Source organism: Rhipicephalus microplus, chromosome 9 (genome assembly GCF_043290135.1).
Source record: "Rhipicephalus microplus isolate Deutch F79 chromosome 9, USDA_Rmic, whole genome shotgun sequence".
NCBI lineage: Eukaryota > Metazoa > Arthropoda > Arachnida > Ixodida > Ixodidae > Rhipicephalus > Rhipicephalus microplus.
The window spans coordinates 124,879,685-124,906,104 of record NC_134708.1 but is presented as its reverse complement, the minus strand read 5'-3'; the positions used below and the strand labels follow the sequence as shown (position 1 = coordinate 124,906,104).

At 46.1% G+C, this 26,420-nt stretch overlaps 1 protein-coding gene across 1 annotated transcript in view; it reads left to right on the top strand.

The window, feature by feature from the left end:
- The window catches only part of LOC119163045 (glucose dehydrogenase [FAD, quinone]), a 242,022-nt gene that overhangs the window by 162,136 nt on the left and 53,466 nt on the right, over nucleotides 1-26,420 (top strand). The window contains exons 7-9 of the mRNA XM_037414980.2: nucleotides 1,812-1,968; nucleotides 3,671-3,828; nucleotides 11,130-11,307. Coding sequence (XP_037270877.2) covers nucleotides 1,812-1,968; nucleotides 3,671-3,828; nucleotides 11,130-11,307 — 493 coding nt within the window. The remainder of the gene's footprint in view (nucleotides 1-1,811; nucleotides 1,969-3,670; nucleotides 3,829-11,129; nucleotides 11,308-26,420) is intronic.

Sequence of the window (26,420 nt, the reverse complement as noted above, 5' to 3'; positions counted from 1 at the left end):
TCGTCCAAAAAGGGTGTAAATGTGGCGAACCCCGAGGAAGCGTTTTGGAAACTTTTCTTGTTATAATTAGCAAAGGTGCGATTGAAACAATGACGACGCTAAATTTACAGTGCCTGGAGATAATACCATCTTATATTTTCCGAGAACATTACACACAAACTTGACCACAAGTGCTACTGCGACCCAAATTGGTATATTTTCTGTGACTGAAAACCACCTAAAAATATCATGCTAAAATTTAGGAGGTTTTTGTCGGCTTAAATTGACTTGTGTAGTGTAAAATACAACGCGCATGGCAAACACACATACACCGTAGTTTCACAACTAAGGGTTTATTGAGCACAATAATAACGTGCACGCACACGTGTTCGCGTTCATGTAGCCTGCCAGATCCCTCGGGTATGTTGCGCTATTTATATAAGAATTAGAAGGCGTGCCCTTGTGACATTGCGAAATAACTATAGAAAATAGGAACCTAATGACTCATTATCAAACCGAAACCTAGCAGCACACATCACAAAGCATCATTGCAAGCTGCAGTTTCATACATCTTTCGGTAACACACTTTTAGACAGTTATAGTTTATAATTGTTATATAACTAGTATATAATTATATCATATTACTTGATGAAAAGATGCGAGATGGTGGCACTTGGAGTGTTGAAGAGATGAACGAACGGACACAGACAGATGCATGGATGGACGCATGAACGGACGCAGGGACGGATGCATGGACGGACGCACGAATAGACGCACGCACGGACGGGCGGATGGATGCATGGACGGTCATACAGACGGACGCATGGACGGACGGAAGCAAGAACGAATGGACGGACGAATGCTTCGCCCCACTCTCCATCATTCACTCCACGGATATGCTGTCATTTTTTTTAACCAAGCAACTACTAAGCCACTTACGTTGCCAGATCTTTCGTAGATGCCGCAGTAAATTTTGCCGTAATGGTGACATCGTAAGCAAATATGAGGCAAGCTCTAATTTTATTGGTTATTCTGGAATAGAAGTCTCGTGGTACGTCGTGACACATATATAAGCGAAAACAAAGGGACATGATGATGCGTAGAAAAACACGATTCTCTGATAAATTTTGTGATTGCTAACCAGTACGCGGTGTGCGATTCGAAATCAGGGGTATATATAACCTTCAAGCTGCTTTACAGTAGAAATCTGCTATGTACAAATCTTGAATATTTACTTGTGCATGCGGTTGCATGCCTGTTCTCATGATCCATTCATACGACATATATCATACGAGTATAGGAACTCGTATGAGCCTATAATGTGCTAATATTGGTCAATATAAGCATACGAGACTCGCATATTTATGATCATGTGAGAATTTGATTTGATCATGTCGTTGATTCTCTAAGTATGTTGCCGTGATGCGCACTCAGCGCAGTTTCATGACGTAGTTAGAAGCCATTATTATTTACGAGGGTCATGTTAATCAGTTTTTTATCCTATAATTTTGTATACAACCATTTCATATGGCAACGCACACGAACATTTATCAAAATAGGCGTCAACCTCTATTTGGGGGGGTTACGAACAATTTAGTAATAGACTAACCACTTAAGTCAGCACTATTCACCTACTAACTAGGTAGTTTTTTCGCTAACCCGCATTTTACTACTTTTCTTCACTAAGAGGCTAGTGCTTTATGTGACAAGTGAAGGGTTAGTATTTAGTTAGTGAATATGCCAACCCTTATTTTTAAGTGGTCATTCTGTGCGACATTCAACCATTTCATTCTGTGTTTACACTGTCTCGACACTGTATGTTGCGTGCCCAGGTGCCCTTGGTTCTGGATCTGCCCGGTGTGGGTGCCAACCTGCAGGACCACATCTTCCCAGGCGGGCTCAACTTTCTTCTGGACAAGCCTGTGTCCGTTCTGCAGTCACGCACTTTCACTGTGCGGGAAATCTTGCAGTACATATACTCTCGTTCGGGTCAGTGCTGCGTACGTGTATCTGCTGTTTGTAAACCGTTACGTAACGGCGGCGGGGAGGCAATGCGGACAGAAAGTTCCTCTACGTTCTCCTGACCTTAACCACCTTCGATTCGCTTGTATCAGTCTGACCAAGCGGTCTTACGTTGTGCTGCCATCTTCATCCATTTTGTTTTGTGCTGATCTTATGGGCTGTTATAGCATTTCATATTATGTGGAGTTTTGCGTCCCAAGACTAGAATATTTTGAGAGACGTCGTAGTAAATCACTCCAGAAATTTCGACCATAAGGTGGTAATGAAAGGCACACTAAGACAAATATTAAGCTGATGTGCATTGTTGAAGTAACGGTCCGGAAATATAGTAGAGCTATTTCTGTGAACGGAAGTGCTTATTTGGAAATCACGTTTCATTGGTCTGAATTGCTTTACCGTACTTCAAATCAACCGCGTGAAAGCGGTCTTTTGAACGTCACTATTTCCCTGGCTGACGTTGCCTGCTCTACTACGCGGCCGCTGACACTAGTCAGAGCGAAAGTAGTGGGAGCCACAGTGCATTAGCAACAGCCCTTGAACAAGTTGTTTGCAATCACGAACTTCATGGCTGTGCTTGCTTAGTTCAAATAGGCCCCGCTTGATGGCACTACCTATCCAGCCTAACCACCCGAAAACTGAAATTCTGAACTACTCGCGCCATTCCCCGTAGTAACTCCAGGCAAGTCTTTTTCAATAAATAAAACAGAAATTGACAAGAAGCATTTTATTACGCGTTCTTTTTTAGCACCAGCTAGCTTGATTACCGGTGAAAAATTTTATTCATGATCATGTCGCCGATGTGAAGCTTAAGGCGCACGTCTTGTGACACATTTAGCATAACTTCTTGATCAGTAGGGCATTAGTGTTGGTATTGTTGCCATTTAAGGCGCTTATACAATGAGGTGTCACTCTGCTACAAACGTGCACTGACATCGCGCTGTGCACGGGGCTCTACAATTTTGTCTTCGGCAAATACGACGGCCACGGCCGGGATCAAAAGGTTAATGCATTTATGCATGCGGCATCGAACGTTCAAGTCTTATCCTTGAAGCTCGCTTAAGGTCTCAAATGTACTTTCCTATTTGTTTCGCGGGTTATCTCAGAAGGATCTCTAACAATCGCAAACCTTCCCAAGAATTGCGGTGTAGTGGTCACTGAGTGTTGCTGTCTGGGGGAGAAGCGCGAACAGATCGAAATAAGCAATATACACGCGGGGAGATAGCACGGGAGTGCAACCACTGGTGTTAGCATTGTAACAAATCTTTATCGGCGTGTGTGAAGTAATAATCAACTGTGATTTCAAATTGTGCGGTACTATATAATGAAATACTTAAACATTCTCTTTTTGATATATAGAACATGCACTAAGGTGAGTGACAAGCTATGCGATAATTTGAAATCCTGACAAATATTCTTGCATTGCACTTGCTCCTGCGAATAGTTTTCAATGCACGCTACCAGTTTGAATCCACATCGGGCGACATTAAAAACAGCCTGGACAGCGCTTATTTTCACCCGCACTTCAATCCGTTATCGGCTGTTGATGTAAATGTCGACTACGAAATCCATCAATGTCGAATGCTGTCAGTGCGCACATGCAGGTGATATCATGATCTTCATTTCTTTGTACGTTCATTGTTAGTACTGATGTGGTTTCTTTTGTTTGCAGGGCCGTTGACACTGCTAGGTGGCGTGGAGGGGTTAGGCTTCGTGAGCACACGCTATGCCACTATGGAATGGCCGGACATAGAGATCCACATGGCATCTGGGTCTCCCGTGTCGGACGATGGTGAAACATTCCGCTCCGCTCATGGATTGAGCAATGAAGTGCGTATATTATATTATTAGTCTTTCACTTATAGTTTCAGTCGAGCACAAGTATTCCGCCTAAGAAGGCACCGAGTAAATAATGAACGCGTAACAAGATTTATAACTCATACTGTCAGGAACGTTAACTAAAAAAGCACAGGGTGCTCTGCGCCTCATTATTTACGCGAATCAAGGTTCACGCAAAGACTTTCGCTCTGCTTTGTGAAAGGTTTTTAGGATACCTTGTCAATCACTAAAAGCGGGGTGTCGGCCGTTGATAATCTGATAATCGGTAGGACAAGCAGTCTTATGTGGACCATGCATTGAAGTTTCCAGCATTACAAGCTCTGGAATAAGCTCGAACGTTCGCATCCAACACGCAATCCTTATAAAGGGTCTACTACAGTCGCGAAGATTCTCTAGCGGTGCGGTGTTCTCCGCGTTGAGCGTAGTCTTTGAGAGCCAAACCCAAATACATCAAATATAAAGGTTCGTGGCAATATAGGCTACAAGAAGAGTTAAACTGCGCGATGAAGTCAGGGAGAAAACACACACGAGCTGTCTTCATAGCGAGTTTAAGCATTAGTGAAACAATGCACTGACTAGTCCGACATATTAAGCTAGGAACAGGCGTATGAAGGAGATACTTTTTAAATGTGCGAAATTCGGTGACATTGGCCTCTAATACACTCCTTCTATTTCGCTGGCTACTTTCCTGAAAGCTACGTCATAATTGGGAGATTTAACGCCCAATGTGCCGCCTACGACGTCACTATAAAACAGAATCTCGGACCTGCTTCTCCACTAGAGTACTACAAATCCAGTCCTCATCAAATACAAAAAATCAAGCAATCTTCCCACAAAAAGTCCTGAACCAGAGAATTACCTTAGGTATCTTCTAAATGCTACTACATATTGTTAAAATATTACTCAGTAAGAAGTGGAGCCACCTTGCACCCAATAAAAATTCTTCGTATTTACCTTCCAACACCTTTCTTCGAACGATCTAACGTTGACATTAAAAACAGATTTTCTTAAAAAGCTTCAGTAGATACGCCTTAATTGGTGACAACTATTTTCGTCACTCGTTCATCAATACAGTAATTAACATATTTCAACTCTCTTCGTGCCCCAAACAGTAACAAAGATATCCCAAATTCATTCGAAAAGCTTTAAAACCACTGGGGTTCTCGTGCATGAGCATGATAACCCCAGTTCTCGAGCACTTGTGCTTGAGAATTACGTGCACGGCAGTGTTCTGAAGGACTCCTAGCACAAGCATTGCCGCAAGCAACTGGATACAAGGAAAATCACAGGGCGCCTTTCTCTGAAAAAAAAAATTGATCAAAAACTCGTTCATCTGCGTTTTTGCTTAGAAAAGCACTTAGAAGGTATGCAATTTAGCTTTCTTAACATTACGAACTATCCTCTCAAGGTGCTAATAGCAAGTTGCGTAACTACCAAAGTTCAGACTTTACCGACCATCGCGGAAGCTATGCAAGCGCCAAAATGTAAATTATCCTTCTCGTCCAAAATAACGCAGTTCGGCATCGAACTGGAAAAACTACGAGCTATACGAAGGCGCGCTGAACGACGACACATACGTACAAAATTAATTCATGGCCTTAGGGAAGCAAGACGGCTCCAGAAAAAGATTCGATGCGTTGACAAGCTGGAAAGCGAACGCTAGAAATCATTCAGCGAATCTCTAGACCCTCAGGAGCCGCTGTCATAAATCTGGAGAACAGTTCGTGGTCTTCTCTACTCTCCACAACAACGGCACCCTTTTAAAGCTTTGGCACTCCATCATAGAAAAACAGAACTCGAGGTGGCTGAAGAATTATGCACGAGAAGTGCTGGGAATATTATAAATGAAAGCATCGACGCCGTGATCGTTCAAGAGACTCAATTTCCAGAAATGGGCATTCCATTTACCATAGAAGAACTCGACGGTGCGTTAGTCGCTTCTAAGTGCACGTCATCACTTGGTCCTGATGGTATTACTTATATTGCGTTGGGACATCTTGGACAAAAAGCCACAAGAGAACTTTTAACATGCTTAAATAACGCCTGACTCAGTGGCAGTGTTCCCCGAAAATGAAAAAGTCGATTAATGTCACTTCTGAAACCAAAAAAATCACCATTGGACTTGAAAGCCTATCGCCCTATTGTCCTGGCAAGCTGCCTCGGAAAAGTGATAAAAAGAATGGTTCTTTTTTGTTTCGAGTGGTACTTGGAACAATACACCAACTACCCTTCCGGCATGGCAGGCTTCCGAGGGGGCCGCTTCTTCATTGATTGTGTCCTTGACTTATCGACATTTGTTCTGCAAGAAAAAACTAGCAAGCGTGTATCAGTGGGCCTCTTTCTTCACGTGAAGGGTGCACATGATAATGAAGCTCACGATGCTATCCTCACTTCTCTCGAAGCGATGGACATTGATGGACGAATGTTTCTTAGGATGAAAGACTGGCAGGTGCTTTTTTTGTGCGAACAGATGACGGTAAAACGACTGAACAGTACACCTATTATAGAGTACCTCAGGGAGGTGTTTTAAGGTCCACCTTGTTCAATGTTGCCCTGATTGGTCTGGTGGAGGTTCTGCCAAAGTCGGTGTGCCTATCCTTATACGCCGATTATATTTGCCTCTGGTGTACTGCAGTTACTCGCACTCATGTGCGTGCGGGAATACAGTGGGCAGCAACCCTCACAACAGCCTACCTTAAGAAACAAGGCCTGACTATATGAACTGTGAAGTGCGCGTTGATTGCGTTGACACGCAAACCAATTACGCCATAGCCTATTTACATCAATGGGCAGAGAGTCAAATATGCACGGATGCATTGTATCCTGGGCATAATAATCGACAGAAGTCTTTCTTCGAGCCCGCATTGCACGTACTTGAATAAGAGAGTGCCATCTCTTGTGCATACAATGAAATTCATGTGCGGAAAAGCATGGAGAACTTCTGTGGCTTCCATGCTAAAGTTGTACAGAGCCCTATTTCAGGGTCTATTGCGCTACCGGTGCTGCCGGTACTGACGAATGCTTGCAATTCCAATATTCATTCATTGGAGAGTCTGCAAGATCTGGCGCTGCGTATCTGTCTGGGACTGCCCCAATGTGCTTCTACCTTGGCCACAATCATGCTTGCCAAGGACCATCCGGTCAGGACATATGCAGCAGTGGATTGCCTCGGAGCGCACATTCGCCATGCCAGCCATGTCCCAGACGACCACTTGGCCCTTATACCCTCTGAAATGCGTGCTACGTTTTCAGACGTCGTAGCCAAGCACCCAAAACAGCATTCCGTCAGGATATAAGCCAGCTACGGGAATCGCATGTTCCTTGAGGTGGCTCGACCAGCCGCGTGCACGTCTAGAAATTCCGGGTATAAAAAAAAAGCAATCACTCCAGAGTAGCATTGAAGCTAGCAACACTGCTATTATTATGAGTTTTACTTGGACCGAACGCAGACATACACAAATGGGTTGGTCTCGTACAGCAGCTCATCAGGTGTCACCGTAATTCCGGTTGTAGCAATGACAATCAAATTTAAGTTGTCGCATACAACTACGTCTGCGGATCGGAGCTTTCTGCTATAAGAGCCGCTTAACAATATCTCGTTCAAGAGCGTCCAGGAAAAAGGGCCATATTCTGTGATTCGAAGGCATCATTTCAGAGTTTGCAGTTTGCCATGCTTAACAATAATCATGAGCAATTGGTACATAAAATAAGATATTTCCACCATCAAGGTCTATCACGAGGGCATGATATTACTTATCAATGGCTGCCTTGACATAACGGTATGATGGAAATCAAGATTTGGGTGCACGTTAAAGAACCCCAGGGGGTCTAAATTTCCGGAGTCCTCCACTACGGCGTCTCTCATAATCATATGCTGGTTTTGGGACGTTAAACCTCACAAATCAATCATTAATGAAAATCAATTAGCCGATGATGAAGCCCGCTCCGCCAATGAAGGACCACGTGTGGTACCGATTACTCTATCAATGACTGATGCAGCAAGACTTCCCTTGCTGGCTCGAGATCTTACACGCACGTTCTGGTCACATACCAGCTTCCAAAGGTGTCACTTATATGAACGGGATCCTTCTCTCAAGATACAGCTACCATCGCAACTTTGCCGCTCCGATGCGACACTGTTATGGCACCTTTGAATGGGTGTTGCATTCACAAAGGTGAACTCTTATCGAATCGGTATGGCAGACACCTCTACATGTGAGTTCTGCAGATCTGAAGAATTCATCGAACACGTCCTGTGCAGCTGCGACATGCAGCAATGCGAGCTCCGGATGGTTCTGAACCAAATGGACTCTAGACCATTCTCTGTGCAGAAGATTCTGCGACCTTCGGCGCGTGCCTCGATTGCGCAGAAAGCGACTAAAGTGCTCCTACATTACTTGAAGACAACAAAGCTGAGCGACCAACTTAGACTGCGTGTGCTCCCCCAAGTGTGCTCGTGATAGGTGTACCTTTATTCTCTCTTTAACACTTTACTCCCCTTCATTCCTTCCCCAGTGCAGGGTAGCAAACCGGAGGCGCGTCTGGTTAACCTCCCCGCCTTTCCTTGCATCTTTATAGCTCCCTCTCACCGACCTAGAACTGTTTTTATTGCTGTAACTATGTTCAATAAATACAGTGCCCGTCATAATTACGAAATGCGCTTCCTTATCTGCAATCACTGCTTTGAGCTTCAGAAAATAACTAGCTTAAGGTCGGATAGAACCAAGTTAGGCGTATATTAGATTCCAGTTATACCAACGCTGCCAAAAATACAATAAGAGTGCTATTCGACTAGTGTGCTGGTAGTACGCGGCATGATGAAAACGTCTCTTGGTTTGAGGCACGAAACAATATTTTGGTCCTTAAGCTAGGGTGCCAGAGATTGTAATCTAGAGTACTTAGACCGAGTATTGTAAGATATAAGATCTTTTGCGGCGCACTAGTCGAGAGAAATCTTCCTTAACATGGATGAGGCTGGCGAAGTTTCGCTTTCCACTAGAATTCGGCGCACTGATTCGGCGGACAATTGCTTCTGGTGGCGTTGGCTACGGGAGAGCAGCGAAAGGCCCTGAGGCGATCCAGGTAATATCTGACTCGTCGCCAAGATTTCGCGGTCAGTATGGCGCGAATTCTCCTGGCATGCCCGGTGGGTGGCTGCAGAAAGCCACACGAAATAAAATGTCTAAAAAGACTAAAGTAGCACCAACTGCAATCTGTCGTTTTTGCTTCATTTCCCAGCAGATGCAGCAGCGCCTCTATTTCCGAAAAACTAACGACTCAAGCGATGGCCTCTGAGATGGCGGGTGCGCGGCGAGTTTATCCGGCCGTCCCAATCGCGCGGAGAGAGTGTTTCCGCAGGTGGGCGTGGCCCACTTTTTTCTCCGCGCCGCGGCGCTTACCCCGGTGCCAACTAGGAGGCTCACCAGTAAATGTACGGCTGGCAATGTGGGCGATGTAGCAACAAGGAGCATTAGACGAAAGGTCAGAGAGGCGGACAGGCTTTAATGAAAGGCGGCGATAGAAAAAAACGCCGGCTCTCAATATCTACCGAAACAGCAAAAACGAAATAAGACGGGAGAGGTTCTAACATACTTCAAGTTTGAAGCGAGGTCGAGTTGTTTTAGAACAACTACCACCGTTTGAAGCGAGGTCGAGTTGTTTTAGAACGCGCTGTCATAAAGCGAGATTTAATAAAGAGGAACAATGTATATGCTGTGGGGAAGCTAAGGAAACGAAGGAACATGTTCTGATTGAATACGCCGATATCGACCCAAGTATACGTGCGGGTACAAGCCTACACGGGGCTTTGCGTTTTAGGAACAAACCTGGACAGTTGAGCACGTCCGTGATAGAAGCAAGCCAAACGGTTAGAGTATTGTTGGCAGAAAACTAGTCACAGAGCAGAACTATAAGAAAAATCAGGTCATTTTGCCTGAAGAGGAAGAGAGATGGAACATATATTTACACGTTTCTTCCCTACAATGATGTCAATTTCATCAAAGTAGATAAGGCATTAGGCCAAGACAAAAAAACTTTTCTTTTCATGGTGATCTGCCTGCGTCTTGTTATATTATGTCAATAAAACGAAGCATTCTTTAGGTGCAATGCCTTTTTATGTTCGATGCCCTCGTTCATTTCTTATCACATGGTACACTTCAGCTGAAACGAACGTGCAGAGAAGACAATTATTGACGCGTGTGGCACCGGTTTGCCACTGAGACAAGATATGATACCTCTTTAGTCAGGGCGCAGCGAGTCGCATACACTTCACCGCCACCATGCTCCCGCTGAACGGAGCGCGTCACATAATGAAGAAAGCGACGCCTAGCACGAAACGCTACATGTCTTCACTGGCACGCTGCAAGAGAGTAAAAAGATATGGCTGCAAAATCGAAAGGACGCGAATGCGCACTCTTCACGTCGGATGGCGCGGAAATGCAGTTTTAGTGGATTGCGGTCGTCGCTCACATGCCCTAACTCATTTTGACAATGGGTGTACATTAACCCCGACCACGCGAACTGGGATGCAGTTCAGCAGTTCATAGCGTTCGCCAATAATAAAGCTACGCAGCGCACTATTGGCTTTTCTCTCGTTTTTCTTGCCTGTGGTCGCTCAACTAGTTTAGCTCTGCACGTCTCGTTTCTTTCGGCTCCGGCAAACTCTGCAGGTCCTTTATGCGAACGACTTCTGTCTCGCATCGCACACTGCCGTTACCCCACCCGAATAAACACATCTCCCAAGAACATCGGTAGTCGCGCAACGACTCGATTAATCGTGCCGTCACCTTTTCTCGTGGAGGAGCTTTTTTTTTGTAGGACTCCAGTGCGTGTTCTCAGCTTATACAGAGTTTTTATACAGAGTTTTACACGGAGTTTTACTGGCCCTTACACGGTCCTAGAGCAAACCATTCTCGTAAATTACCACGTATCACCCATGCGGTTTTTTTTCTATCACCGTTGCCGTGGGACGGTAAACGTGAATGTCTCTCGGTTAAACCCTTGTGCACAACGCAGTTCTTAATGCTATCTCGGGGCCCGGCAGCCGTTTTCAGCGTCAGAGGGAATCGGTGTCAGCGCAGTTGCTGACTGTCACCTGGACATATCAATATCATTTGTAGAACATCCTTATCTGTAGATAACATCTCCAACAGGTGTAATTGTTAGCTCGACTCGAATAAAGCCGTGCCTCACACTACACCAAATCGCAGTAAAGAATGGGGAATATGGGATGCATGGGTACACAGCTGGACCACTGTCTCGTAATTGTGTATCGCTGGTTTGTTTAAACGCAGACGTGGGAGACGACGTTCCTCCCCTACCTTGGCCGCGAATCCATGTCTATGTATCCAGTGCTGCTGCGACCGCGATCACGGGGTCAACTGCGCCTAGTCTCTCGAAACCCGTATGATGCACCGGACATCGATCCTCGCTACCTGACACATCCGCAGGACATCAATACCCTTGTTGATGGTGAGTCCCATGCGCTGCAAATTCATTCAATCAAACAAGTGATCAGTTGAACACGGCCGAAGTGTCGAATATGCAGAATAAATGAAGCTAAAAAAAAACAAGCTTCTTTCTCTCACAACGCATCAACAAAAAAGTTATCGCTTAGTATCGTTCGCACAAATTACCTATTTAATTAGTTGTGGTAAACCCTCTCCCACTTAGTATAGGTGTCTCACAAATGTTCGGCCGCATTTGAGTTGTGCAATGAAAAGTGGCATTAAAAACCAACACCTTGTAGTGAACCCCTCAAAGTGACTTATCGGGTCTGTAAGGTCTATGAAAGTTTCAGATGTCGAATTCGATGAAAATGCCTCGCCATTTACGCCAGTTGGTGTACGTATAGTGCCAGATTTTCAAGCTTCTCACATGCATTATTTAAAAAATATGAATGCGCAAATAAACTTCATTAGGTATGCATTTAAGCAGCCGTCAAATAAAACCTTTCAGGCTTGCAGGCCATGCGCGGATCGCGTAGCAGAGTCGCTGCGGAACCTCGAAGAAGGGCCTTTCTATAGAACCTTCTTTACACACTCTCGCGTATCCGTGAGATCCTACAAGCACACTTGGATTGTAAGGAGGGGAAAATTGCGCAAAAACGGGACGAAGTTCGAATGGAGTCGTTCCACGCCAACTCTCCCAACCTTTGCGCTCGACCATCTTACAATTTACTTGAAAAAAAATTAGCGGCACCTATCTCAAACCAAAAGCACTTCTCGGAAAAAAAAACACGTAGGTGAGCAAGTTTTTCAGTACCCAAACCTCATGTAAATTTTTTCAGAACGCACAATATCAAGGCTCACAAAACACATTGTCGAAAACTTCGTTCTTCCTAAATTATGGGAAAAGAAATTTCTACCTTTTTACAACAATGGGAAGCTTTTAACAAAATACAAATAGGTTTTAAGAATCTTTACGCTTTCGTAGATTTCTTCGTGGCCTCGAATATGGAGAATATGGAGTTCATGTTGACAAATTTTCATCATAGACAGACAACATTCAGAGAAATAGAATAGTTGGTCACAGCATCTAGAAGTCTTTACTGAAGACTCAAAGTACGTTCAGATGTATATAGCTCGAAATGAATTGTACACGTTCCATCAAAGTTGCAAAAACGTTCATTTTTGCACATGTTAGGTCACAGACTCAGCATTGCGGCGGTCCTAGTAAAAATATGCTCAACAGCATATTTACTAGCAACTTCGAATGCTTACTCACTCAGAAAGTTTCATCAAGTTAATTTTTAAAATGCGCTTCTTAGAGAACAAATGGGCAAATTGAAAAGTGGGGTGGCTCAGCAGCAAAAACTCTAGGTGATATTAGAGCAACTGCCTCTTTTACCTCCTCCCGTGCCTGTCGAGGTAGACACTGTTGACGAAAGCTCGGTGGAGACAGCAGATGAACGTGAAGACCGCTCGGTATCTTCCAATAGAGCAGCGTTAGACCCTGAGAAACCCATGACCGAATCGTGTAGCACCTCCTACGAAATGCTAAAAGAGTGCATGGTGAATATTATGACAAGCCTAGATGAGCGTTTCGTGAGCCAGGCGAAACAAATTAGAAAATGTTTACAATGGTCAATAACTCGGTGGCTAAGCTCGCGGAACAAATGAGTCAGGTGATTGTGACGCTTACGGTGCGAATAGACAAAATCGAATTTAGCCCCCACCTCTTGCGGGCGGGCCGATGCGGGCAACCGGTAAACCATATGCGAGACGGCAACAGCAGCAGCAACTATCACCGCTGACAGACAGAGAAACGCAGCACCAACAAACGAGCCTATCGGGCGACGGGCTGCAATAACGTACACGCATTACGATGGCTAAGCGCGACAAACTACACCCACACACTAGACATCTACAACAGTACACGACATGGCAGCGAAACGGCCGAGGTTTCAGAAGAGGGGCAATCTTCAGCAGTTCGTTGACAACTGTGAGAAGAAGCCGGACGTGTTCCTGTTACAGGCGACCAATGACCCGGTCAAACTATCGGGCGACAAAGCCATAGATGCGGCCGCGTCTAGCGAAGAGCAAAGGAAAAGAAGACGCCGAGTTGCATCGACTAGTGTTGAGGTGATGCCGCCGGAAGCTGCGGTGCTCCTTCGTCGCAACCTCACAGTGGCGGAGCGTGAGCTTCAAGGATTGAAGATACCGCACGTGTTCGTAGAGATATTTATGAGGAGGGGTCAACGTCTATTTGTTTTGAACGTATACAGCAAGCCCTCGCTGCCGCACAGATTCGGGGAGCTGTTCCGCGAGGTATGCACAGTCACCGGCGATCGGCTGCTATTCGTTGCGGGATACTTCAACGCGTTTCACGTGGCCTAGGGATATCCATGAGAAACACCCAAGAGCAGCCTCCTGTGGGAGGACTCGGCAGACCAGTGACTAGAGCTCATCGCGAACCATGCCAATTCACGTGCACGGGCAACAGCGCCTGCACTGAAACGCTACCAGACCTTGCGTTCATGGCGAACATAACAAACGCACAGTGACACAACATGCAGGAAAATCTCGGAAGTGATCATTCCTTGATAGAGAATAAAATAGACACGGGATTGCGTGCTAGAGGGTGTCGCTTCGAGAGCAAAAGTAAGGCCAGAAGACGCATCCTCCGTCTCGTAGAATGGGATGCATTCCGTAAGACACGCAAAGAACGTGAGCAAGGCGACCTACCAATAACGAACATTCAAGAATGGATTGAGACGCTCAGGGCAGACGTGGAGGAAGCAACGCACGAGGTCCCTTCTGAAGCAAACCTTCGCGTGATAGATAGATCCTGCACATGTGGGAGGCCATGCAGTTTTTGCTAAAGAGATGGATACGTTGAAGGCATAATAGGACGTTACGCAGGCGCATAGCCACACTGGACAGGGAGACAAAAGAACACGCTTTTCACGTATGCCGCACACAATGAAAAGAGACGTGCAATGGCTTCGAGAGACAGATGCGCGGTGCGAACGCTTGGCGCTTCTTCCGGCACCTTTTGGATCCGGAGACCAAGAGCGCTCAGGGGCACAAGATTAGCAGGCTCGTACGTGACTTTGGGGTACGCCAGACTAATTTCTTGAGGCCGTGCGCGAGCGCTATTTTAGAACAGGAGAAAGAACGCAGCACGCAATGTATGACGGAGACAACAATGAGAAGCTAGACGTGGAGTTTAGTGAAGCCGAAATTAGGGCATTCTTAGGCAACCTCAACTCCAGGTCTGCTCTCTGCCCGCAATGGTAAACCAACAAGACTACACCACCTGGACGATGACTCAATTACGGGACTAACGGAATACGTTTACGACTGCTGGTGAGAGGGCTCCCTCCCCGATGCTTGGAAAAGAGCCCGCGTGGTCGTGATTCCCAAACCGGGCAAGCAGGTGACAATCGATCAGCTAAGGCCAATCTCGCTCACGTCTTGCGTGGTTAAAGTCATGGAACACGCTGTCCTGACTCGCGTTACTCAGTACTTCGAAGACGCTGACGTCTTCCCCCCACGATGGTCGCATTTCGCCGAAACCTTTCCGCACAGGACGTGATGTTCCAGCTGAAGCTTCAGATTGTAGACAGCACTTATAGTTTCACCAAGGCATTTCTCAGCCTTGATCTGAAAAAAAGCTTTTGACAGCATCGAGCATGCGGCGAATCTCGACCGTGTCTGATAGCTGATATTAGGCCAAAAAGTTTATAAATATATACGACACTTCCGCACCGGCAGGTGTGTGAGGGTCATTGTCGGCAATGCGGAATCCCCGGAATTCAGAACGGGTCCTACGGGTACACCACAGGGCTCCGTCGTGTCGCCCATGTTCTTTAGCCTTTACGCGGACATCACCTCTGGGTCCCCGGAGGAGGATGTGATGGCCACGTGGAGCGAACACTGCGGATGGGCGTGGTGGAAATATTCATGAGAGGTACGGGCCTCGAATGTTCGGTGGCTAAGTCCGAGCTTTTGATATAGAGACCCACGAGAAGCGGCCGCAAAACCGTCCTTCCCGGTGGAGGGATATCAGAAATAAGGGTAATAACGGCGGACGGCATTCCCATAGCGAGCGTAGAGAACATAAGGATATTGGGACTACATCTGCCGGCCAACGGTCACAACGGTAAGACAGTTTGAAGACTTAATCGTTTGGTAGATGACACGATTCAGCTCTTGCGCTGCATATCTAACAGATGCTGCGGTATGCGGGAAAGCGGTGCGATCCGCCTTGTACAGGCGTACGCGATCAGTCTGATAACGTTCATCGCCCCTTATCTGAAATGGCTGGCGTCCGAACAGAACAAGGTCAATTTCATGATTTGCAAGGCCTTCAAGAGGGCGGTTGGCATACCTGTCAACACGAGCACGGACATGTTCTTCGAGCTGGGCCTGCAAAACACCCTTGACGAACTGATCGAGGCACACAACATTGCACAATACGAGTGATTGTCCAAGTCCAAGACGGAAAGACGTGTCCTCGAGTCTCTCGGTATAACATACCACACGCAATGCGGGGAGAAGATGGTTCCTATCACGGTCCGCGACCGTCTCATCGTCCCACCGCTCCCCAGGAACATGCACCCGACACACCACGGCGGGCGCCGCAACAAAAAAGCGAGTGATTTCCAAATAATGTATGGCAACAGCGTCGACTGTACGTGGACGCCGAGCGATACCCAGAGAGAAGGCGCGCTCACGTTACCGCCGTTGTGAATCGCGCCGGCAAATAAAGCCCCTTCATCTTGGGAAAGTAACGACTCTCCTCCATGCGCCAGTTTCCTCCTCGATTCTCCTCGCCCGCTTGCCATAGGCGGCGGCGCACGGTGCCATTTTTTGCCGACGCTCCCACGGGGGGGGGGGGGGGGGTAATTTTCGGCAGCTTCCGCGCCACAGTAGCGCTGAATTTTTTAATGGTGATAATAAAATTAGCAACACTGAAGCAACTGTTTATTGAAGGATTAGATTCTTCCAAAGGTCGTATGGGTGAGGCATGCTAAGTGAGTAAAAGCTTTTATGGCGATTTCTACGATGCGGATGTTTTTCTGCCACAGGATACAACATGGTGTACGTTTGCGTCTGATGTAGTTCCGCTTGTGGCATGTACGCTTGTGATGTGTACGACGCGTCAATTAAGCGCTGAATTTCTCATTAAGTTTATTTGCATAACTATGCGTATAATTAGTGTCACAAGCGTGAATCTGTCCAAGCCAAATAGGAAAATACAAGCACTGCGGCAAAAAAAAAAGATCGCTAATGTAGGTCGTCATGTAGCAGTCATGGCTGTAAATATTATAGGTATCATACTTTTTCTATCGCGATAAGATCCGTTCTGGATCAGGCTCGATTCAGATGAGGTGTTGCTACGCGGTCGCTTATAATCACGATCACACCCGATCGAGATCAAGGTCATGAAAGTCTGCGCGTCGATAGCGACGAAACAATCCTACCCGCCCTGACTGATCCTGGTCAGAAGTACCCATGCGACTCTGGTTTGAAAGATAACATAGTTTATTTTGGGGTGAATGGAGGACAAGTTACTGCAGGCTTAACTAAAGCAAATGCGGCACGTACGGTCTCCTAGAAAATGACTCACTTACGGTATCACTGTGCTATAGCTTTCTTTTTTGCGTTGCGCCTCTGTATTTCGAACCTTCTTTATGGACCGCCCCTATTTTATGCTTTTTGTGTGTTAATTCGAGCCCCCAGTCCCCTGTCCCCCCAAAAGCTAGATGCCCAATATGAAAATGAGCGCCATTTACTGTCATTTCCATTCGTCCATTCATTTGCTTTCTCCAACAAACATTCTCGTAAACAAATAGTAACAGTCACATGAAGCGCGATTGAGAAGCTGTGTCATTCCACATAATTGTTTGCAGTGAAAGCAGACTACAGTTGTGCATTTTCGACGATTGCCGAGATGCGAGCGAGGTAGTGAAGTATGAGCTGAATATATTTATATGTTTCTATTTATTTATTTGCCAACCCCACATATCTATCAAATATAAATTTAAACATACTGCAGACCAGCATTTTGGCCCTGGCTGGAAGGGCATAAGTAACATCAAGTGACTCGTACCAGCAAAAAAAGAAACATGTATGTATACGCTAACGGAGGTCACATGTCTGTGAAACAGCAAGAAAATTTACAACATATTTGAACACTCTAATCACCAAGTAGGCAAGTTTCCAGCGATATAGCAAAATTCTCAGCCGAAAAAAATTCATGAGGCAGTGAATTCGTCATCAACTGTTCTGAGAAAATAATTGTATTTGTAGGCATTATTTCGTGCAAATATAGGTGCAGAGAATCGATCATGTTTTCGGTAGGTATTCTTAGTGGTGGCTGATTGAATGGAATAAGGTGCCTTTAAGTCAACTTTCCCTGCCATGATTTTTTATAAAAAATGTTAAATGAATAAACTTTCTTCTTATTTCTAACAAAAGAATTCAGCATATTCATGACAATCCAGCTTTAATTATCGAACAAATAGCCAATAAAATCACAATATTTCTGAAGTGAATGATCACGAGTGGGGCAAAGCGTGTGGACGAACGGACGGAAGGATGGATGGACGCACACACAGATGGATGAACGGACGCACGGAAGCATGGACGGACTAACTGACGCTTCGCCCCTCTCGTCATTCACTCCGTGGATATGCTGTGATGCCGTTTTTATTGACATTTATTGCAATGCAACTGGCTACTACTACAACTACAACGACACGGGACTTACAACCCACAGCGTTAGGAGCTTCGCCCCTAAAGAACACTTAAGTTGATGAGCAGGCCGAAAAAATATTTCAAATGTATGATTCGGCGATGCTCTAATACGAGCAATAAGAAAGGTGCCTTACCTCGCAAAGAACGCTATTCTTTGTTGGAACAAATTTTTTTGCTGTTTGCGCAACGGCTGCTTCCGCAGGCCATCGCGTTTACCTTGGGATATCATAAAAAAAGCAGCATATCCACGAGGTGAATGATTGAGAGTGGGGTGAAGCATCCGTCCGTCCATTCGTTCTTGCTTCAGTCCGTCCATGCATCCATCTGTGTGACCGTCAGTGATCCTGCCGCTCGTCCGTGCATGCATCTGTTCGCGCATCCGCACGTCCATCTGTGCGCCCGTCCCAGCGTTCGTCCATGCATCCACCCCTGCGTCCGTCCATGCATCCATTCGTCCGTGCAGCCATCCGTGCGTCCGTCCATGCATCTGTCTGTGTGTCCGTTCGTTCATATATTCAACACTCCAAGTACCACCAACTCGCATCTTTTCATCATACATTCCGCATATAAAAGTACCGCCATCCAGCGGACATTCCAAGGACTAAGCGAGACGTGGCACACGCACACTTTCTTACGGCTTGAGCTTCGTGTCTACTTCCTATATTTAACCACCTCGAGTTCATGGTATATACTAGTTCACTGTATCAAGGCACTGCGGCCCAACGCTTGCTAAACCTTTCTAAAACCAAGGAGGTTACGCCAGTGAGTATAACATGGCAACCGTTTCTTGTCAGATAGTGCTCAATGTACATGCTGATGGCTGCTAGCAAATGGGGAACGAGAGACAGGAGAATTCGGCTTTTAGTAACGCGTACACTGCGAATTTTTTTATTGTTCAACAACGCACAGGAGAAATCTCCCACCGGCACCACCTTGCAGGTCAAAGCTTAAGACATGCTACGTATTACGACGTGGGACAAACGGGTGCCGCTTTAAGGAGCTTCGCCCCTAAAATTGCGGTACCTTTAGCGCTGTGGTGATTGCAGTCATAGGCGCAACAGCACGGCATAGCGCCCGCACAAGGCACAGATAACAAAGCGCACGCTACGGTTGTTACGCAGAGCGTCGGCGTAAAATGGCGCGAGCGAATAAGAAAAAATGGCAGCATATCCGCGGAGTGAATGATGGAGAGTGGGGCGAAGCATCCGTCCATTCATTCTTGCTTCCGTCCGTCTATGCATGCATCTGTGTGGCCACCTGTGCGACCATCCGCCCATCCATGCGTGCGTCTGTTCCTGTGTCCGCACGTCTATCTGTGCGTCCGTCCCTGCGTTTGTCCATGCAGCCGCTGCTGCGTCCGTCCATGCGTCTATCCGTCCATGCAGCCATTCGTGTGTCCGTCCAAGCATCTGTCTGTGTGTCCGTTCGTCCACCTATACAACACTCCCAGTACCACCATCTCACATCTTTTCATCATATATTCCTCATATAAAAGCACCGCCATCCAGCGAACATTCCAAGGACTGAACGAGAGGAGGCACACGCACTTTCTTATGGCTTGCGCTTCGTGTCTACTTCCCACTTTTAATCACCTCGACTTCAAGGTATATACTAGTTCACTGTATTCATGGCACTGCGGCCCAACGCTCGCTGATACTTTATGAAACCAAGGAGGTTACGCCCAGTGAGTATAACGTGGCAACCCTTTCTTGTCAGATAGTGCTCATTCTACATACCAATGGCTGCTAAGTGGGAATGAGAGACAGGAAAATTGGGCTTTTAGTTAACGCACACTTTGCGAATTGTTTATTGTTCAACAACGCACAGAGGAAATCTCCCACCAGCACCACCTTGGAGGTCAAAATGTAAGACTGGTTACACACTTTGACTACTGCTATGACTACGAGGGATGAACGGGTGCCGCTATGAGGAGCTTCGCCCCTAAAAAACACAAGCAAAGCACAAGATCCCCGCGTCTCTAAGGGCAACTGCGAAGGAGACCAATCATCGTGCAAAAAAGTGTCACAGACAGGGAGGATACGCAGAGGGCGTGGAGGGAGAGAGGAGGTCGAGAGTGCAGTGGCGAGTAGAGTGGATAGCGGTACTTTCTCAAGATCAAGGGGCTTAAAGCCCCTTGATCTTGAGAAAATGCAAATGCATCGCGAGCGCCACGGTGCGTACGGAACACATAGAGGTGGCCGAAGAGGCCGCGATTGCTCTCGCACTAGTCGCCGCAGCACCGGAGGCTGCGGTCGTCATCAGCGACTCGAAAGCTGCCGTCCGTGGCTTCACGCGCGGTCGCATCTCGCGTCTGGTGGCCCAGATACTACAATTAAGTAATAGCAACATGGACCACGGTGAGCTTCGAGGAACGATGGCCTCGGCGTTGTCGTCCTGGTATCTCGAAACTGAAAATGCGAATGTCTTCCTTCTGTGGACCCCGGCTCACACCAGCGTCCCGCTCGCAGGTAACCAGGCGGCCCACACCGCGGCTCGAGATCTCTCACCGAGCCGTGGCCAATTCGATGGCCGCCTTCATCTCCGAGAGCGGGGTGATGGCACTATCGTCACAACAACAACTGGAGTGGTCGTGGGGTGATCGCCTGACCACAATCAAAAACATTACGCAACATTACAGACTAAACAGACGCAAATACCCACCACCACGCAACGAATTGGACAAAAGGGAGGCCGCAACTCTGCGGTTATTACAGACAAACACGTTCCCCCACCCTGTGACCCTACGCCTGTGTTATTCTTATCTATACCCGACGGAAGCGCGTAAAGCGTGCGGGGAAAGAACCACACTACGGCACATGCTTTGGGAGTGTGCTGGAAAAGTTAACGTCACTGCCACCGCTCCCTTCGCGACGTATTTTAGGCAGGGACGAACTCCGAGGCCGATCGCTGCTGCTGCTATCACCGCGCGAGGGCAGGGACCAGCCTCGGCCGCGCCTGCGGTTGCTGTTGCCGATTGGCGGCGTACGCAGCGCTGCCGCTGGGAGGCGGCACTTACAAGCTACGAGCATTCTGGCAATATGTTATGGCAAACTAAGCTATTTCGCTGAATTTTGTCTTCCTACTTCAAAAATTTCAATATGAAACCTATTTTCCCTATTTGAGGCAGCATAAGAAAAAAAACCCACGAAAGCGTTAAAGTTAGTTGAAATGGTTTCTAGTAAAAATCCTGCAGTTGTTCAAAAGGTAAACATTTGTTTTACCCGAGTACACAAAGGACGAATTTTTCGACAACGCGTTTTATGAGCCTTGTTCCAGAGATTTGCGGTAAAATTCATATGAGGCTTCCGGCACTGAAAATTTTTTTTTTCGTCACAACTCTTTTAGGGGAGCAATTTTGGCTTAAGGTAGGTAGTCCTGAATTTTTTTCAAGCAAATCGCTGATGGTCGAGCGCCAAGGTTGAGACAGTTGGCGTGGAATGACCCATTGAACACACTTAGAGGTTTACCAGCAACTGTGTGTAAGTTTGAATACACAAGAATATGTATAGCTAAAAAATAAACAAGAGTGAATTGGTCACGTGCGCATAACGATAAAATGCAAGATGAATGTGCCAGGACTCGAAATGTCCTAAGTTAGCACTTAAAACATCTCTTTGAGGAGAACAAGTGCAGTTTTAATGATGCACATGTCGCCTTTCTTCTTGATATGGAAAGCTTCGCAGATTTTGCGCTTGATGCTGCGACGATATTGTGAGAGCACCTCGCAAGTATGGAAGAACGTGGAGCAGCCGCACGAGGAACAATGGTCCGCTAATTTGCTGCTCGTTGAAATCCCGGAATCGTACGCAGGCTCTCTCAGGAGGTCGTTCAAACAGCGACCGGTCTGTCTAGTATGGGTGCAGCCACGCGACAACAGAATATCGTAAATGACATTGTTAACGCACTTTCTTGAGAGCAACTTGGGAGGTAGCCTTATGATATCGTCACACGATAGAGCGCCAAATCAGCAAAGCCTTTTACATAAAGAATGACGGGAACATGTACGTCAATGACACTTCACTCGCCCTGCTTAAAAAAGCGATTGTTTTTGAGTTCTTGACTTGTGGCATTTCGACTCGTGGCGAAATTATCTTGCATTTCGACTTTGTGCGCACAGGACGGTTGCAGACATTTCTTTTCTGCTAAATCTATTTTCAAGTGTAATAAAATTACAGTTGTTGGTGAGCGCTAGTGTTGTGTGGTCATTCTTACTTCGTCCCGTTTTCGCGCTGTTTCCTCCTCAGTATCACGCACCAACTGGCCGTTAATTCAGGACACTTCTCTTCGCATTACCCACAGCGCCATAGATAACATTATTATTGTGTAGCGGGGAAGCATCCATGTGCTACGGATTTTCAAGCACCAACGGCGTATAGCTCGTAGAGTGTCCGTGTTCGATTACCATTCTGTTCGCGATATATTTTAGTTGATTTTAAATGCGGAGCACTTCTTAGCGAACATCAGCGACTTAGAGAGTATCTATCTAGCTGCTTACGTTTGGGTGCTCTCGTGGTTAGTCCACCAACTTGTCGTGAGCCAAAATTAGCATGGAAGGGAAAGATGGTTTGACGAATATGACGCACTGGTTAAGACAAGAATAATGTCACAATCCTGTCGCATACGTCATCAAACACATCCCGCCAGACAGTGGCACATACCCACGGGGCGGGTATCTGCCGCTAGTATGTGGATATGCGCCAGAGGTGATTGAAATTAAGTATCTACCCAGGAATGACGAGAACACACTTGAACAATTTTAACGCGTGGGCGTTAAGAAATAGCCAACGTCAGTAGCGTCGACACAAAGAAGGCATAGAATAAATGTCAGAGTTCCAGGTGGAATCGAACCGGACAATTCTGCGTGGCAGTGGAACATTATATCACAGAGCTACGCCAGTTCTCGCAAATACTTTTCAAATAGACGCAAATCTTGGTGAAACGTCAATAATGGTTGCAGTGCTGCCTATCTAATTCGATAAACAATAGATATGTGCTTGTTTGATACAGCCGTCACGCCGGGTTGACGCCAATGGTGGTTATATTCCAAGTGGTATAGTTGATTTATGTTGCAGTGCCCAGAGCCAGCCTCCTCACCAGCATCAGCGCCTCATATTAGCTTCTTGTGTTGCTAATACACATGTTCCAGTTGGCATCGTCGCGCAAGTGGAAACAACTGGTTATATAAACATCTCCAACTCTTCAACATATGGCTGTGGGTGCAACATTTGTAGAAATATTTAGTGCCGTTTCATGACGTGTGGCTCAATAAAAAAAAATGCAACCCGGTCACCTTGACACCGCATGCTTCGGATAACGTCGATTCCCAGGCACGTGGGATCTGCCAAATTTCTTCCTTATTGAGCGTGATAGTGGTTACGAACATCGGTGGCGACGGCGGGCAACTACGACACGAGAATTGGCCCTTGATGTGATACCTCATAACAGCTTTTGCCAATATAGCAACTAACGTTCCAACTTGCGAAGCGAATTGCAATACTGACCCCTGCGCAATGACTGAGAGAGAGGAGGAATATAGGAAAGGTTGAACAGACTACGTCCAGTTTGCCACCCTACACGTGGCGTGAGGGGACTAAGGAAGCAAACGAAAGAGAGAGAGAAACGTTGCACATGGCCACCACACACTTAGCGCAGGTTTTCACAGGCGGTCGCTCAGTGATGTTGCCTTAAAATACAGCCAAAGTGCTGCCGTATACCTCGGCATTTCAGTAAGCAAGAGATTCGTTGCCAGCTTGATGGGGACTTGCAGTGTTTTTCTCAAATTTTGTCAGCGTTTAGGCCAGATAATTGTCACACCATTGGCCCCACAAATTTAGCGACATGCCATGCCGCTAAATATGTGGTGCCAGTGATGTGATGATGAAGGCAGCTATATGGACAATTATATCATATCCTCCTTCTCACCTTTGCCTTGCCTTCTGAACTCATAAGGCACGCTGGTGACCACCGAGCTCACATCAATGAACTGGATGGTTTGACTTTTTGCACTCTAAACCCCCAGCATCGCACGCCGACAGGTTGCGCGCAATATCAGAAATGATCACGTGGTGCGCGCGATCCTATGCACGCACGCTGTCTGAAGAAAGAGACGAAGATCTCAGCTCAATGTGTGCTGATGGCTAGTTGGTGCACCATGATATTTTGATGAAGCAGCCCACAGGAGGATACAAGAACAAACGCACATAACTTGCAGTACAGCACTTGTGTTTGCGTCCTTTGTGTGTGTGTGTGTGTTGGTATCCCTCTGTGCGCTGCTTTATTAAAAGAATACAGTGTGGTTATATTCTCCGACAGGTGGCGCCACTCTACCAGCTTATCCTACCATAAATTCTGTTTCCGCGCATTCCCGATCCAATGAGATAAGCAGCCTGGAGATGTCACGTTACCAGAGCATGTTATGTCAATGGGCGGTCGAAACCGCGTTTAGCTAAGTCGCAGCAATCTGCAGCTATTCGCCGCTTCAAAATATTGTAATAAAATGCAGATTTTACTCTGAGAGCTCAAGTCTGTTCGTAAATGACTTTTACTACCTGTACCGGCCTATTGCGTTTGAAAAAAATCTTCAAAACAGTTTCAGGGTTGCTTTAACACCCTGGCATGTCTGTACTACAGATTAACCCTTGCAAATTACGGAGTTATAGTGGGCATCTCATCTAAGATTAATTCACGCATGCGAAATAGAAATTCGATGAGCTCAATGTATATGTGCTTTAGCATCAACGTGAACATCCCATGTGATACGGGTAATATCATTTTCTTACTACTGTTTAGATGTTCAACGAATATCCTAAAGGATAGTGTTTTTAAGCCGCTCTCCCTACAAAGACAGTGAGATCCCTTTTGTTGAAAAAAAAATGCACCGGAACGAAGTAATATAGTAATTGCAACGGATGCATCTATGAGTGGCGAGAAGGCAGATGTGGGTATTTCTTTCTCTCATTATTCTGGTCATTTTCATTACGACTCCCAGATTGTACACCAATATTTGAAGCGGAATTAATGGCCGTTATACTAGCTATTCGTAAACTTCCTGCGACTCATTCGACAGCTGTGATAGTGTCTGACTCGTATTCCGTGTGTTCATTTTTATCATCGTCGTCAACATCAGCAGTACTAGAAACTTTTAATCTTTAATCCCAGCAAACATTCGTCTAGTGCGAATGATATGGGTGCCAGGCCATCGTAGTTTATTTATAAACGAGATGGCTGACACACTTACACGAACATCTTTTGATCTTCCGATTGTGCGAATCATGCCTCCTACAGCTTATGTAACAGCAGCGAGGTTTAGAAAACATTCCCTTCTTGAAGACTCATCAAAAATCATGATACCGAATCCAAATTTCTCGCACCTGCACTTCACATGGAATAATAAAAGGTGTCCCACGCGTACATTGGACGTCTTGATAACAATATACGTTGCCGTGTACCACCTCTTAATTTCTACTTAAACAGGTCTGGTCTGGCGCCATCCCCTCTGTGCTCAAGCTGTAACGAACCTGAACATATCGACCATTTTCTTATCACATGTCACAGTTTCAAAAATCAAAGAAAAAACTGCTTCGAAATTTTATTAAAAAAATAGAAATATCACTTAATACTCCCAATATTTTGTCTTTTGGGGCCACTTCATTGGGAAACAGCGACAGGCACATCTGCGGGTCTCTCTGCGAATTCATATATAACACAAAAAGATTGCCTTGCTGAGTCAGCGATCAGCTCTCGAATTTTACTAGTCACACTACCACTTATTATTTAGCTGATACAATGCAATGATTCAACTTTCAGGAGAATTTCACATAACGATTCCACCTCAGCTATTCAGCAAATTCTATTATTTCTCTCCCCCTCCTTTTTTTTCTTTTTTTACATTGCGCCAAATTAATTTCACAGTCAAAACACAGTAATCATATTCGTTTGGTCTAGAAAATCTAAAGCTATTGACTTGCATTAACCACCGGCTTCTTGGCCAATCCCCTTTAGTGGGCGAGAGCCACAAGAGAAAGGAACAAGCAAGCAAGCAAAGTAGAACGCGCGACAAAAGCAGGGAAGAAGAGAAAGCCAAGAACACAGAGCTCGCGAGGGACGGCAGGACCGATAGTTCGCCATAAGTGCAGAATAAAGTCCCATTTTCTCTAACGGTTTGTGAGCCAGTCGTTTGATAATACTTGGTGCCGCAAAACTCGGAACGTCCCCTCGAGAAACGCCTTCACGTCACGGCCATGGTGAACTCGGACCAGCTGCGGACGAAGTGAGTTGCACTCGGGGCTGGCGTCACTCGAGTCCTAACGCATCTCATGGATCTGCAGCAAACGGATCGTGACCTCTCGGAAGTTCACGTACACCTTGACTATCTCAAGG